The sequence below is a fragment of the Buteo buteo genome, chromosome 11, assembly GCF_964188355.1.
Source record: "Buteo buteo chromosome 11, bButBut1.hap1.1, whole genome shotgun sequence".
Lineage (NCBI taxonomy): Eukaryota > Metazoa > Chordata > Aves > Accipitriformes > Accipitridae > Buteo > Buteo buteo.
In genome coordinates this window covers 16,035,769-16,052,154 of record NC_134181.1, presented here as the reverse complement: position 1 = coordinate 16,052,154, position 16,386 = coordinate 16,035,769, and the positions used below count along the sequence as shown (strand labels likewise).

At 44.7% G+C, this 16,386-nt stretch overlaps 1 protein-coding gene across 6 annotated transcripts in view; it reads left to right on the top strand.

Moving 5' to 3' along the window:
* The window catches only part of ZNF423 (zinc finger protein 423), a 237,833-nt gene extending 226,883 nt beyond the window's left edge, over positions 1–10,950 (top strand). For all 6 annotated transcript variants that reach the window (XR_012652210.1, XM_075040191.1, XM_075040190.1 and 3 more), the window contains one exon: positions 10,316–10,950. Coding sequence is in view for 5 of the 6 variants with exons in the window: in XM_075040191.1 (XP_074896292.1) it covers positions 10,316–10,345 (30 nt within the window). In the remaining variant the exon portion in view is untranslated. The remainder of the gene's footprint in view (positions 1–10,315) is intronic.
* The last annotated feature ends 5,436 nt before the right edge of the window (positions 10,951–16,386 follow it).

Genomic DNA, 16,386 nt, shown 5'->3' with positions numbered 1-16,386 from the left:
CCTGGGGGAGAGCTCCTGCCTGACCACTGAGCCTCCTCATTTGTTTCTGTTGCACAGTTAAACCTGAATAAATTGCCATGGGCATTGAGGTTTGACTGCATGTAGTGTATCTGTCATTGGTGCATTACATTATTGTGTCTCCAAAAGAACTAGAGAAGAGGTTTAGAACATATTTACTTCTGAAAATTTTCTCCTCCTTTGGGGCCAACACATGCTCTTAGTCTTTGCGTGAAATCACAATTGTTTAAGAGGTAGCATTTTGCTGTTTAGAAGGCAGATTTTCCTGAGACCAGCAGATTTTCCAGTGACACTGTTGTAATGGAGTAGCACTGGCTGGGAAATCCCATTTTTTAACAGTTACAGTTGTTTCAGCGACATTGCCTCACTATTTTGTCCTGTGACGTCTTGGAGGAGATGGCTCCTGTTGGTGTTGTTTTGACCCCTCTTTTACTTATGGGAACAAATCCTGCTTGGCTCTTTCACACTACTAGCTCCTCTGGGGTTAATTCCTCAAGGCGGTGGGCAGTGGGCTGAGCACAATCCTGTCTGCAGATTTCTGCTCTGCTGGTGGCATGTACACTAATGGGACGGCATGTAAAGTACTTCTATAAACTGTGGCCTTGCTATTTTATAGCAGAGAGACTTGCATTGGAGGATTTTTATGCCCCTTTTGAAATTAGAAACCAGCAGTAACAGCCATTACATCCAAGGCAACAGGTCACTGACCAGCCATTTTGTCAGCCCGAGCGGTATGTGGGTGCCATGTGACAGGAATATTTATCTGCCTCTAAGAAAAATGTATCTATAACACAAGGCAATACAATTTGTCAGATCAGTATTCCATTAGAGGGAATTTTACTTTAGTTGTCGCATTTTAAAAGAATGACTGATAGAAGGACTGTGATGTGCTGTAGCCTCGCAGCGGGTAGGCACGGCATGAAGTCCAGCTGTCCGGACTTGCTTATTTGGTCCAAGCAACTTGGTTCAGCTGCAACTCCCATCACTCAATGGAGGATGTTGTCCAAGTGAAAAGTGCAACATGTGCCCGGGCTACTGTTTGCATTAAAATTCACAGTTAAGGCTGAAACTGTCTTATAGCTGGTCCTTAACACCAGGAATACCTAACTGGTGCAGGAAAAAAAGCTACAAAAAATCAGATGGTGACCCTTGCCATACTGAAGAACACCAGAGCAAGTTAAGGAGCTAGTTTTTGGTTCAACTTTGAATTTCCTGGCTTTTGTTGGGTTATATTCCCATGGAAATGGTCACTCAATGAAGCTTTTGTCTATGCATTTTGACTGGTGAGTGCTAAAGGTGCTATGTAAAGCATTTCCCTTTTGTTCTAAGTACTTTTTGAGAAAAAGAGTGCAAGAGGATGCTGTCCTGGTCCTATAATAAAGACCCAATCAGGAAATCATTTAGTGTTTATAGAACAGTCACAAAGGGTCTCATAATGATGATGCCATCCCTCACAGAAACAAACAATTAACTGGCTTCTGCAATGTGATTTACCATAGATCAAGGAGGGATTAATGAGATATGCTTCAGATAGGCTTCAAATAAATCAACAAATCATGTTTTTGAGAGGAATACCTAAAAAGGATTCTTGGAAAATGGTTCTCCTCTTGCAAATTGTTTTGAAACATCATTGCTTCCCTGAGTAGGACCCATAAGTAGATAAAAACAGGTCAGCACTGGGTCGTGCATTGAAGTTTTTGGTGTAGCACAGACAAAGGAGTGTATCTGTGGGCAGTAGGTGCTTTCTATGGTTGGCGTGTGGCTTAGATTTGAAAATGGAGTGGAAGCGGGATGTTTGCATTCCTTAGGAAAGCTTTGCAAGGTTGCTTCAAAGTCAGGCAAAGGGCACGCATGCTGCTGCATACTGGGTGGGTGACCATGTCCGTGGAGGCGCAGGGGTGGCCTTGGCCCTGAGCGCTGGGGTGGCTGCAGGACCAGCTCCCCTGAAAAACGGGCTGACCAAACCGAGGTTAAAGCACCAAGTGTTGTCAGGAGAGTGGCATACTGGGACCCGCAAGCCCTTTTCTGCTCTTGGGATCAGCAACGGCTCTGGGATCCAGTCAGGGAGAAATGGTGGGGCTGTGGGAAGAGTGGAGGAATTCTAAAAATATTCTGGCTTTATGCACTTCTGACAACAGTAATTAAATTTGTCCCTCTCCATTTACATTGAGGAAGTGTAAGGTTCTTCCCTCAGCTTATTTTGTTCTTGCGCATGGCATACTGTAGACTACAAATCACAAGGACACTGACAAATTTGCATTTCTGAGTGAAATTCTCTGGAGTGTGCAGTCCCTCAGGACAGGTATTATTAGCTCCCTGGTTTCATTGGGTGCCTCAGTGAATTGTGGTGTGTTTACGGCTAGTTTCTCTAACAGAAGACTCCGGTTATCTCTTAATAATGTATTCTCCTGTGGTTTTTATTTCCAAAGTGCTGTGGTAAGGAGATTTTCCCAAAGGCTTCGGTTTGCTTTTGTGCTTCAGCATTTTACCCAGTGTTTTTGGAAGAAGCATATAGACTTTTCAGTGAGGCATTTAATTGAATATGAGAGGCTATGCCAGGCTTAGGCTCACATTTGGAGTTTACTTGTGATAGGTTCACCTTGGTTTATTCTGAGTTTTTAGGCAAGAAGAGAAAGCGATGGCTGGTCTACAAGACTGATGATACAGAATTATTAGTCTCAAGTGGAAAGGGGAAAGCATGTTAGGTGAGTTGTCAAAGTCTGATTAGGACTAAGCAACCTGAATTAGAAGAGAAATTAAATTCATAAATCATCTAAAAAATCCTTAGCTGGTGTGAGAAAAGGCTGGTGCTGGGAAAAATAACTCTAAGAAAGGTATCTGTATAAAAAGATAATTTTTCAAACCCAGAATAACACAGAAATGCTTATCAAAATTCAAGAATACATTAAAATTAACAGAAGTGGTGTAAGTAATAGAGATAAAACTGAGCAAGTATATTGTTGGGACGATGCAGCATGGCAGCAGAGCACACAGCCCCTGGGGTGCAGAACAAAGGCAGGCAGCAGGGTGGGGGAGTGCTTCTGGGTCTGCCTGGATTTTACAGACCAACACCTGAGCAGTTGCATTTCAATATAGAAACACGCCAGCCACAAAAAAAGATTTATATTAAAAAAAAAAAAAAAAAAGCAAACAGCTTTTAGTCGGTCATGTGTGGAGTGGCTTTTTTTTCCCTGTAAATAATTTACAAGTTCTGAATCTTCCCATCAACTCCAGATGAAGTGCCAGGTCCTGGTCACCAGAGGAGCCAGGCAGGTTCCTGGGGGTGGCTCAGGGTGTCCCCTGGGTGAGTGGGTACTGAAGGCGGCTGCTCAACCTCCCCAGCGGGTACAGAAACCCCAGGGGTGCCAGGGCCAGCTCTGTCCTGGCGCAGACAAGTATTTCTGTGTCCCAGGACTGGTGAAAGGTGCATTTGGCCCTGTAGTAATCAAGTATATGCAAGCATTAGAGTAACTCAGATACAGATATTTTCATTGGAAACAGGCAACTTAGCTTCTCAGCTGACACCAAACCTCCAGGTGTATTTTCTTAGACACTCGAAGTGATTTTTTTTTTTTCTTGGTTCAATAACTTGTAAAGGACAGCTTCCTAACTGCATTTGTTGAAGTGCCATCTCAAAGTGTGCTGACACGGGGACTGACTGACGCACGGCAAGTTATCAGATGCTCAGAGATGAAGGAAGCAGTAACACAGGCAGCCGTTTCCTTTCACAAAGGATGTGCCACCTTTCGTTTGCCTCTACCTCCATTTCAAGGGATTCTTCAAATAGAGAAGGGACATGTGAACCTGTCTTGCCTGACAATTTTTTTTTTTATTGAGTACCATGATAACTTGGAGTTCACTTGTTACAAGCATTTTATGTAGTGGGTGAAATACCAGGGGAAAGGAAAGAAGTAATACTCTATTTCCTGAAAAACTGTGATCTAAACATATAAATGTCATCAGGTAAGAGTTACCTGAAACAACTGGAAGAGCAATTAACACCAGGTTTTATGGGAAACATTGGTTACCACTATCAGTTTTAATGAAGTGTATTAACTAAATTGTGTTCTGAGTATTCATTCAGCCCTGTTTATGGCACACTCTTGAGTACATTTACTGTTTGTCAGAAGTGCAAACTAGTGAACATATGAGGCTTTAAGACAGGCCATCTGTTAGTCTTAGACCCTTGGATAATTGTCAAACAGTTCTAAAAATAAGCACATACAAACTGGAAGGGGGTGCAAAGGTGATTTTTCTTTAGAGTCTCATAGCAAAGGGAGAGTAGCAACCAGAAATTAAAAATAAAAAGGTTTATCCTGTAAAGCAAGCTCACTCTCCTTTTTTCCCCTCTCTCCCTTTTTTCGCCTCCCTCCCCTTCAGTGTGCTGGGGTTGGTTTTTTTGTTTTGTTTTGTTTTGTTTTTAATTTAGGTTTTTTCCTCTTGCTCTTCTGGGTCATGGCATCCCTTGAATGCCTCTCCAGTTTAGGATTAGAGCAGCACCAATTTAAGGCTCACAGCTTTCTGTAGAGAGCATAATCTCCAGTGGCTAAAGCAAGGGTCATCTTGTGTCCTCTGCCTAAAGTAATCCCTTTATAAAGTCAAGGCATAAAGATTTTCATCTTTTTGGATTGCTGTTAGAGGGAAATAGTACGTGTGCACGTATGTGTCTGCGCTTATGGATGTATAATGAGGAATAATGGTTGAGAGATTTTTGGACCAGTTTGAATTCAAAAGATGCAAAACATTGTTTGAAAAAAGAATGCTGCAGATGGTATTTTGTAAATATTTAGACACTCTAACTTCTGTTTGTAGCAATTTGGAGGTTTTGTTTTGTCTTTTTTTATATATATGTTCAAATGTGAGACTTGAACCTTTGCTTCAAGTCAATGCCTGAATCTGAGGTTTAGTTTTTGTCTGGCAAGCTGTGTGTGTTGCCAGTCAGTGGAGGGATCGCTTCTCTTGTTCCCCCCAGCCCCACTCCGTAAGGGGCAAAGGAGAGAGAATGGGGAGGAGGGGGCGCAGCCCCAAGGAGTCCCCAGCCAAGACCCTGATCCCTGGGCTTGGAGCTGGACGGGACCCGAAGGGGTGGTGGAAACCTGAACAGGGAGGTGGGGATGAGGCAGGGAGAGAAACTACCTGGGCTCTCGCCTGGGTCTGGAGGACCACCTGCATGTTGGGAAAAATGTAGGCATTAATAGGAATTACTTTCCGTGTCACAAGATCAGGCAGCTGTGTTCAGGCATCACCCCTGGGGTCGGTGTTTTCAGTCCGGGTGGTTTTGCAGTGCCACAGCAACCCCAGTGTCCCCAGGCACTGAGCCGTGGGGGCAGCCAGGGAGGCATGGGCTGAGCAGCCGGCTCTGGAGAAGCAATGTGCGGGCAGCAAGTACTGCATGCTCCCTCTCCTAAACACCCAGCGTGCTCATGTGCACGGGTCACCCAATGGCTAATCACCAGTTAAGTTTCACGTTGGCTGTTTGTCGCATGAATCTATTATCTCCATAATTCCTATTGAAATGGTTTGAGGAATGGTTTCTGTTCATTTTAATGGGGTTTGGAAGGGGAGAGAGAGGCTTTATAACCTTTCATCAGAGTTCCAATCTCTATGTAACACTGCAGAAGGCTTCTGAATTTCACTTGAGGGTGGTGGGCATCACCAGCCTTGTTGTGCCATTTCTTAACCTCTGTATAACATGCGGTCTTTTAGGTGTATATGATCACTCACACAGACAGTATACTTCTAAGCGGCTGGTACAAAATATCTAAATACATAACAGATGCACAATGGCACTATAGACTGGATGTATTATGGCCCCAAACCATTATCACACCCCTCGCAGTTGCATTTTATTTTTTTCACCTGCTCCTGTGTAGTACACCTGTGACTTGTTGGCAGTGAACGTCATTGCAGTGTGGGAGACTCCCAGCTTGACTGCCTGGCTTGGAGCTTTGCTCTATCATGTGCTGCTTTTTTGTGTGCGTTTTTTCTCTCGATCTTTATATAGCTTGTAAGAGTTCTTTGAACTGCTGTAAGTGATCATCTTTCAAGCCTGACGCTTTCCTTCTTGACACAGTGCTCTGAAAATGGAGATTGTCGTGCTAGTGTTTTCATAATAATGCATGTAGAAAAACAGAGAAATACTCGTTGTAGATGTCCTGCACAAATGGCTTGATCCGCATCCAGAGGGCAGGCAGGGGGTGTCCCCAGGGAAGATCTGGAGAGCAATCAGTATCTACACGGACAATAATCAACCATTCTTTGAAATCTTTTTATTTCCTGCAAAACCCGTCACCCAGTTCCTTGGTCACAGACACTTCTGCAAATGGTTCATTTGGGGATTGTGCAGCCAGTAGAAAATTCCACTTAAACACTGCGACAGCCCTGAGGCTCGGGGTAGTTGCATTTTTCCCACTGACGTGGCTAACAGAATTGCTATCCATTTTGCATGATTATTAAGAAAAGAAAAGAAGAAATTTTCCAACCTTGTCCTACAAATAAGCTATGACTTACTTGATCTTGACAGGTGACTTAGTGCTGCTGTACAGTTTTCCAGCTGCAATAATGTCTCAGAATGATGTATTCAGTGGGGTATCAGCTGTGAGCCGTGCATAAACCAGGGGGCCCAACAGGAGCTGTGAAGAACCATTTTTACTGTTCAGCTTCCAAATTATGTCCTGCCTCCTGCCGGCCCCCAAATGCATACGTGTATGGATGGCCTTGTAAGCAGGTAGGCATGTGCAGACACACACACAAGCATGCCTGGAGAGGCTTCATTTTTGTGGCTGCTCTATTTTCCTTTGGAAATCACCATTAAGATTTTTTTTTTAAACTCTAACTTCTAGAGTTGAAAAATCACGCCCAAGCTGTTTCCTGCCAGCCCACCCTCCTGCTGGAAAAGGGGTGAAGTTTCCTTAGGCAACTTGGGTAGAAGCGTTCCCGTAGTATTGCACGTTTCAAAATGCTCGCTCCCTTCTGGCCTTTATGGTTTCATTCTGCTGCCTGGAACAGCCCAGTGTAGCACTGGAGTGCAAGCTGTTTCTGCTGAGACACAGGGCATTCTCAATGCTAGGATTTACTTATTTTTCAATTGCTCTGAAAGTCTGGTCAGCCAGGGGAATTTTCTTTGTCTGTGGGCACACACAGAGGTGCCTAATAAAGTTATTTGATAAAGCATGGGTCAAATATGCAAAACACACATGCGAGAGAAGAGATATAAGCACTGAACGTCTCAGACACTTTCTGACATCTGCAAAGCACAATTCCAATAAGCTGCACACACACGGGGCAGAGAGAGTAGAAGCAAGAAGATAAGACATGGCAGTTGCTAGTAATAGGAGACAGGTTGCCAGACTTTTTTTGGAAAGCATGTCTGTGTGGTCTGAAATACATTTTAATGGGTGAGAAACCTATACTGGTTGCAGAGGATACGGACAGGCTTTTGTGGGTCTTCTGAATACACACCAGTGGTGGTTATGCGGTATTTGCACATGGAGGAACCTGGTGGTCTGGTGTTCACAAGCACTTGGGCATGCAGGACTTAAGCATTTGTCCACGTGGCTTGTGCAGGATCTGCTCTCTGAAAGGCAGGGGGAGGATTCGGTGCATACAGGCTCTTGTGTCCGTAGGCATTACAGATGTGTTTGTGAGGTCCTGTATAAAATGTGGTTCTATTTATTAACTGTTCGGTCTGGAGACTAGTCAGCATATTGATTGCCAGGAATGCATGCAAAGGGAATAAATGGTACGTTCCCAAGATATTAAGACAAAATCAAGATTTGCATATGAAAAAATGTATTTATTTATTTTTTTTTAACTGATAGCCCTATGGCATGGCTAGTTTCTCAGCTTCTACCTGACCCAGCTCTGAACAGCTGCAGATCTGAGTAGAACCTGTTTGTTTCTTTGTGTAAACTCTGGTCACAAACCCAGTATATTCGTTGTATTAAGAGTGTTCAGAACATATTATTAACCCATGTTTGATGAGGGAGGGCTCACAATGAAAGCTTCATTATCAGATTTAGAGCCACATACCATTCCTTTATTGACCTGCCTGGTGTAATCAATGCAGGAGCCACACAAGTTTGAAATCATGTTCCCTGACTGTAGACCATGCATCATGCATCTAGTGCTGATTGTGCATTATCTTTTAAATGACACTGCCTAAATAAGTATGGATTTGTCTACCACGAATAGCCCTTCTTTCGATTTGAAGATGCTAAACCTTTTGCTTTTTTTATTGATACTCAGGATGATCTAAAAATAGAACTGTAATGAAGTGCACAAGAAATGGCCATTGTTAAATGCTGAGGAGCGTGTCTGAGCACAGAGTGGCCTGTGTATTCTTTCATGTTTCATGCTTTCCCAGTTAGGTTTAGCAGACAAGCTTCTTGTCAGTCCTGCCATTGTGTTTGTAGGGCTCCATCCATCCTCTTCATAAAGCCATTATTTGACTTGAGAATAACATCCAGCACTGCAAAGGTCTTTCCTTCTTAAGGCCAGGAAAATTTGCACGTATAGCGAAGTAAAAAGCCGTGGGATTTTATGTTTGGTGATGTTAAATTGTCTAAAAGCAAAGTAGTTTCAACTGTCAATTCACTTGACATTATGTGAGTGTAATGCTTTATCCCCGATAAGCTTTCCAAGTCTTTGCACAGTACTGCTGTTTTTTGATTCTGAAATATTTAGCGTCACAGACCTGGGGGTGCTCAGAGGGCTAGTGTTAAGCTAAACAAGGGACAGTTATTTTGTGTTTTCACCAGTTGATTGTATTTAATTTCACAAGGGCTCCTTCTGTGCGTGTGGCAGCTACGATGCTTCTGCCGCCTCTGTCACCTTCTGGCACGTTAAAGCCTGACCATTGTGCTGCGGAGTTTCCTCACAGCCCGCCTGCCACAATCTTGCAAATAACTTTTGCCGTGATTTAGGAACTCAGCAGCACTTCTGACACCTGGTGGTCACTTTTTGGGAGTGCACAGTCCAGAAATGTTCTTGCCTGCAAATGGGGTCACCAGCGCCTGCCCGCCTGGCCACGCGCATCGCGGGCTGCCCATTAGCTCTTTCCACAGTTTTCATCAGGGAGATGTCATCCCTGGATAAAGCAGAGGATCATTCTTTTTCCTCATCAAGATGTAACTGTGGATAGTGTAGAAAGACCAGATGATTTATGAAAAGTTAAAATATCTTTATTTCAGAGCTTCGTCATTGTAAATAAATAATTAGATTCAAAATTCATTTCGTGTTTAAAAAATTACACTTCAAGCTGGTGGACTTGCCCAGCTCTGTTATTAGGCAGATGGAGACTAGTAAAATTGCTTAGGCTTGAAATAATGCAAATTAATTTTTATATTTGGGGATGCTGGGGACTCAGCTCAAGAAAAGCTCACCATGAAGCACAACTCTAGTTGCTCAAACAGTTGAATAACCATACAAATAAAGCTGAGCTTATATGTGGGACTGGGGTTTCAGTCTGCACAGAAAATGTAGGTGAATTGGTACTGCTCTAAAAATACGCTTCCAAGGTTGCCTTTACGATTTATTGGCTCCTGCACAAAATGGCAAGACAGGTCAGCATCCTCTGATGTGAGATACTGCATGATGTGATGACATGAGGCTATTACAAATTTACCAAAAGGAAAAAACGCAACAAAAAAGACTCTAAACTGCTGAAAGAAACATGTAGAGCAAAGTCTATTCTTTAAAGAGATTTAACTTCTGGGTTATATGTCCAGCCTTTTTTCTGCTGGGTATATTACCCTGGTGCCTGAATGGGCGGTTCAGCTGTTATTGCTGAAGTATTTCTTGGACTGAGAAGTGTGTGTCACAATCTGGTGTCTCTTGCTGCCAGTACTTGCACCCGGTACTAGTGAGAATAAAAGAGTAAAATATGGCAACGGTTCCCCCCGCGATTCAGTTTCGGGTTTGGTTTGGGGTTGGTTTTTTTTAATTGTTACAGTTAAGGGAATCCCTAAAGGCAGTTTTTGCCCATGAAGTGTTACCACTTTCTTTATATGTATTGAAAGGAAAAAAAAAAAAAAACCAAAACACCCTCATGGCTGTACTTGGCTTGTAGCATTTTATTTCTAAGTTCATGCCAGCATTAACAGATCTGTCAGAACAAAGCAAATGTGTCATATTGGCAGCTGTTACTTATGAGTACTTTTTCTTTATTGCATTTTGTTTTGTAATAATTGAGAAGCTTTTATGTCGAGCTCTGCATAAATGGTACTGAGTAGGAGGGTATGGGCATGCTTTCTATTATTCTGCCCCTCATGCATGTCTCCTTTTTTCGTCTTTCCAGAACCACACATTGAGCCAGCACGCACAGTGAGCCACTGGCACTACAGGACACCTCTCTGCAGAAGACTTGACGGTGGCACAGTGGGGAGGACCATTTGAACATTACATCCAATCAAAGTGTCATTTGCAACCCAGATGTAAAACTCTAATGATTTGGCCATGAGGCGCTGCTATTATAAGCAGCTGGAAATGAATATTAATGGAAGAGATTAAAAGTATTCCATGCTCAGTATTTTTTATTGTCCTGCTTCAGCTAGTGTACTTTAGAGCTTCTGCTTCTGACTGAATTTATAGTGTTAGATAAATCTGCTTTGATGCTGTTGCCCTTTGTTTCTTCTTGTATTATATTGATAGTTAAAGATTAGGTGTGATATTTTTCTTTTTTGTTAACTGCTTTTTAATTGCAATTTTAGGTTACTGTGCATTGTGATGTGATTGCTTGGCTATTGTCTGAATATTTCTTTTTAATTTTTTAATTAAAGACTAATGCTTTGATTGGATTTGCCAGTTCACCGGACAGTGATTAAAACTATGTAATGAATATAATCGGTTTCAGTGCAACTGGATGGTCTGCTTTATAAATGTGACTTAATCTGATTGCAATAACTAGTACAGTTCAATAAAGGGAATACATGAGCTTAGCGTCAGAGGTTGTCTGTCTGTCAGTGCATGCTGCATCACCACTGCTGGCTGATGTGTGTATATCACAAAGTGATGGCTCACCCGACGGCAGAGAGCATTCTGCGCCCCAGGAGAAAGGAAGATTAGGAGAAAGCGAAAGGCACGTTCCTGCGTCTGGCGTTTTGTTTGCTTCTGGATGCACCTCCCAGGCTCCCATGGTAGGTTGAGGTGAGGTAAGAACATCTAACTTGAATCTGGGCATGAAAAGGCATTGCTAGCTTATAATACTCTTAACTTTTACTCAAGTCAGCAAGAATGGAGGGGACCTGGTCTATAGCTGCCTTGACCCTATCTCTGTGCTTCTTTGTTTCAATTAAAAAAAAATAGCCTTCTGGATTGTATACAAATGCACAAATATTGGATCAGGGCTCAGGGACCTTGGTAGGAGACTGTATATTTCAAGCCTGTGGACTTCTAGGCCCACAGGTATTGTAGCTCTATGTAACTGCCATACTTCTGATGCTTGAAACTGCCATCATGCAGCCTAACAGCTAATTAGCAGACTTTTTTTTTTTTTTTTTTTCTTTTTAAACATATCATATGGTAATGAGATAATTTATATCTCCAGTCAGAGAAACAGTCATTTGAAAGACCATGGACACCTTTGGAAAGTAGTGAGATGCAGTTCTCATGGTATCTCCTGCTTGAATGAATCATAATCATCATGAAAGATGTTTAGCAGTTGTGACAGCTGTAATGATGTGGTTACCCATTCCTACCATGTACAAGGCTTTGCAAGACTGTGGCATAGGAACATGCACAGTTAGAGCCTTTCAAAGTCGCTGCACTGAACTAGCGCACAACTGGTTGTCATTGTACTGTGTCTGGGCTTGCAGCGTGTAAGTGATACTTTGTAGGAAAAATGTTTTCAAGGACATGTAGGCAATGCCCAAATTAGTTTATATAGTGGGTTTATTAACAAGTGCAAGGGCACAGCTTGTTGACACTGCAGATGATGTTTTCAACATTTAGATTCCTGCTGATGTTGATAGTCATGTTGCACACACATAGCTCCTTCAAGACAGTGGGACACACCGCAGGTAAGGGAAGGCTACTGGGCATAACCGAAGTAGGGTCATCCCTACAGCAGGAAGCACCAGAGCAGGTACAAGTTCTAGCTTGAGAAAAGTTTCAACTTTCTCAAAAAAATGAAGTAATGTCCCATTTGGTGTAAATGATAGGAATGTTATTCATTCTGCCAGTTATTCTGCTGAAATAGCATTGCGTGGACAGTCAGAAAGAGTTTAGGCTCATAATTTTGATTTGTGATAAAATTACGAATACTAGTATAACAAAACTAGGAATGACTTTTCTTAATTCCAAAGAGGACAGTTCTGTTTTCATCTAGATAATTCTCAGCTCACTGTTTGTGCAACAAAATCACTGTACTAAAATGATCCATTTCTAGAAAAAGTATTAGCTTTCTACCTGATTATTTCTCCATAAGCCATGGCACAGATGTTTATGGGCTGAAAAATTAGCTAATGTAATCACCAATTAATTATTCTCATTCATAATGTATGCATACTCCTAACTCACAGGGAACATTTTAAGATGGGAAAAAGAAGGGTGTCTTGCAGTACAGGCTCATAGGCGACAGGCCGTTGCAAGAAAAGCTAGCTGGGAACGTAGATCAGCTTCTCTGATAACAGCTCCTGTGCCATCTTCTCCAGGCTAAAAGCAAGACAGCAGGTTCTCACTACAGAGATACTGAAAAGGGAGGCTCTTTGCCTGGCACTGGGTTTGGAATGATGCTTGATCTCTTCTGGGCAGGCCTTCAGAAATGAAAAGGAAGGTGTAGGTTTCTGTCTTCAGCAAAAGGTTCTGTGCTGGGAATCCCAAGAGTGAACTGATGTTTCCACGCAACTCTGAGAGCTGCTTTAGTAGTGCCGTACTGAAGCACATGCCTTTGTCTTGCATCTCCCTGCTGACTAGTTAAAACTAGGTGTATATTCACTGTGCTGAGATGGGGAACTCCCCATGTGAGAATCCTATTCTGAGTTGCACAATTTTCCCCACCTGTACTGGAAACGTGGGCATGGGGCCAGGTTGCTGGGGTCCATGCTCAGCTTGGCAGTGCTAAGCAGGCTGGTATCTAAGCTACGTGTTGCATCTGCCTTGAACCCTGACCAGACCATGGGCAGGGGTGGACAAAAGAAATAGTTTCGTTTTCCACCAAACCTTGAAAAGCTAGGGGACCCCAAAGCATGAAAGTGAGGGCTGTGGTCCTGCTCCATCTTCTTCATCCCTTCTGGTATTTGAGCTTCATTCCTGAGCAGCACAAGTCAGGCCAGAGAGAGAGGTTGGACTGTGCCCCTAGGGCTGGGACAAAATTGAGCTGTGGTCATCTTCTGCAGGTGCTCTGGTATCTTACAGTACTTGGGTAATATTTGAACACCAATGGACAAATTCTGCTTTTAAAAATTTTCTAAGACCTTATGTTCAACAGTGCAGGGACTTGCCATGAATCTGCTGGGTTGCTTTGCAGTATTTTTGATACAACCAGGCCCATATGAACAGTCATTGTTATAGTCAAAGCACACACCATGCCAAGGGATGGTGCTGTCTTGGTATCTGCTTTCTTAGGGGCCAAAGAAATCCAGTTTGGGTGTGGGGGTGAAAGCTACTGCAAGGAAGCAGAGGGAAAGCCATCCGCCCTTCTGCTCCTGCCGTGGAGCTGCATCGGCGATGCTCTGGACTCCTGCAGCTCCCAGGGCTGGTCCTTAGCCTATGCCAGGGTGCAGCGCCGTTGCCTGACCCTTTTTTCCAAGGCCTGAGCCTCCCCAGGCAGGGCTGCACCAGCTAGGGCACTGGGTGGCAGAGCTCTGCAGCGCAATGTGGGGCCCTTTTCTGGTGGTTCCCCTGCGACTGCTTTTTCTGTGCCGCTTGTCCCACTTGGGAGTGGGGGCAGAGCAGCCCTGCACTGGTACAAAACACAGCTTTGCTGGCATAGCTGCAATCACACCAGGGAGTGCTTCGCCAGCGCATAGTATATAGTTCCTGTATCTGTTAAAAGCTCCTAGGGAAAACAGAGCCTAACTGCAGGTGGAGAGAGATAATATCACAGCTTCTGGTACCTGTTTGAGGTTTCACCCCCGTTTTCTTAGTGGCCAAGAAGTGCTACAGAAGGCATTTGGAAAACAGTCAGAAATGTTGGCTCCAAAGGCACCTATATGTCAACGGCTACAACAGGTTGAAAATGGGATGGAGATCCTTTCTGTAATTCCCATAATGTTTCCCTGCCTATCTGTGTAACTCGCAGCTCCTGTGCAGTGGTGTTGCCGACACGGGCTGGCACAGGCTGCTCAAGGCGTGGGCAACACGGATGACTCACAGGTAAGTGCAAACCAGAATTGCTGAAATTCTTGCTGAGGATGGGCTTTAGGCAAAAAGTCGCTTTATGATCTGAGTGGCATTAGGGCCAGTACAGTGTTGGAAATGATGAAAAAAGTTTTAAATGTGTAAAGAAATGTTGTATAGACAATTTCTATCTTCCAAGTTTAGGCAAATTCTGAAATATAAACTCATATTAATAACGGATTAACAAAGGACTTGTATTTGTAGCAGTCCAGTCTGTTAGCCCTTACGCATTGAATGGTCTTTGCATTTAGCGTCACTACAACCCACACATCCAAAAAACATTGAAATATTTAAAGAAGTAGCAACCAGTACCTACAGTTGATATATTGTCTGCGTAGTCAGCTTTACACATTTGTGTTTTATTCAGTGCTTCTGTAGATATTTGTCTGATCTATCACCTTCAGCAAGGGGTCACCACCTTCGGTCAAGTACCTTAGAGTTTTGGAAAAAGCAAGTACTTAGCCCATTGCCTCCAAAAAGGAGAGAAAAGAAGGTTGGGGACCATTTGAGGGAGTGAGTGACTGATCATTTTGTACTGGAGCATCTTTGAGTGTGCTGGCGAAGGTCACCCTGCTGAGCAGCAGCTCAGAATGTGAAAGGGAAAAATCAGCAGGGTGAGGGGCCCAAGGAGGGTATCCCTCCACAACCTTCCTGCCCTCCAGAGGAACTAATGGAAAATCCACCCTCTGGCAGCCATTTCCATTGCAGTAAATCTGCACATCCCATGTCCCAAGTGCACATCTCACTTTCTCCTACCAATGTGTAAGAGCAGATTGGCTTTTGGTGTGTTTGGCTTTTAACGTGTGTAAATCACTCTCTGGTACGTACAGTGAAGGCTTTTCCCCTGGTCTACAAGCAGTCTCTGCATTTTGGCCGACACTTTAAGGCGGTGAGGTTTCTGCAATCCCCTCTCCACCACGTTAGAACAGCCAACCAGCTTTAGCTACGTTTGACAGAGGTGCAGAGGTCTGGGGATACTGTATCCCCGCAGTACACTTGCAGTAGTTAGCCAGGATAAGAACAACGCCCTGCAAGTGCTGTCATGGAGGACAGCGTGTGAGCTTAACACAGGTATGGCCACAGAAACCCAGGTGGTGGGAGCTGCAGCAGCCACCAGGCTTTGGAGCTGATGGGAGCTTGACCTGTTATTATTCATCGCTGTGTCTTTTTTCTTTTCTCCCCATTTTTGCCTCTTGTGAAATTTGTTTGTTCTTAGTTTTACCTGTCTTCATGAAATTGCTGTCATCCTCACAACTTTAAGATCCCTCTCCTGCAAATGGCAGCCAGGGCTTGCCTTTTGATCTATTTACCCATGAATTATTGTTACTTTCCTGAGGCTTAGCAGACTAGGTGACAGAGGGAGACAGGAAGTGTCCAAAGGAGAGACACCGAGCACCCCCAAGAGAAAGACAAGCCGCTTGCTGCATCACCTACAAGATTGCCAACAAAGTACGGCCTTCACTGCCCCAATAGCGACCCGCAACTTAACCACGCGAGATTGTCCTCTTCTGAGGAAAAAAGCGAAGCATCTCCACCCCGTCCCGGGGTGCCAGGGAAGAGGGGAGGGGGCCGGGGGAGCCTTCCGCCGGTGCAGCAGCTCGCACGGGGCCCTGGTCCCTCAGCAGGGCCGGCCCTGCCCTCCGGCAGCTCTGCCCGTCCTGCTGGCTGCTTCTCCCCGAGCCGGTGGCGCGCTGCCCCGCTGCTCTCCGCGGCTGTCCCCTGCCTTCTGCCATCCCCGGCCATCTGCGTCCCCGCGGCAGGCGACCGCTCCGCCCCGCAGCGCCGCTGACCCGGCCCGCGCCCCCCGCAGCCCCGCGGCCTCGGGCCAGCGGGGAGGACGGAGCGGGGGACGCGGGGGCTCCTGGCCTGCGAGCGGGGCTGCGCGCCTGGGGACGCTGCCGCAACGGCTGTAGCCGGCGCTGGGGCCTGGCTGCGCCTCGCCCGCCACCTCGGTGGAGGAGGGAGAGGGCCCGGGGCCCGCGCCGGGCTCTGCTGCCTCAGCGGGCCGGGGAGGGCAGGGGGGGAGGCCCG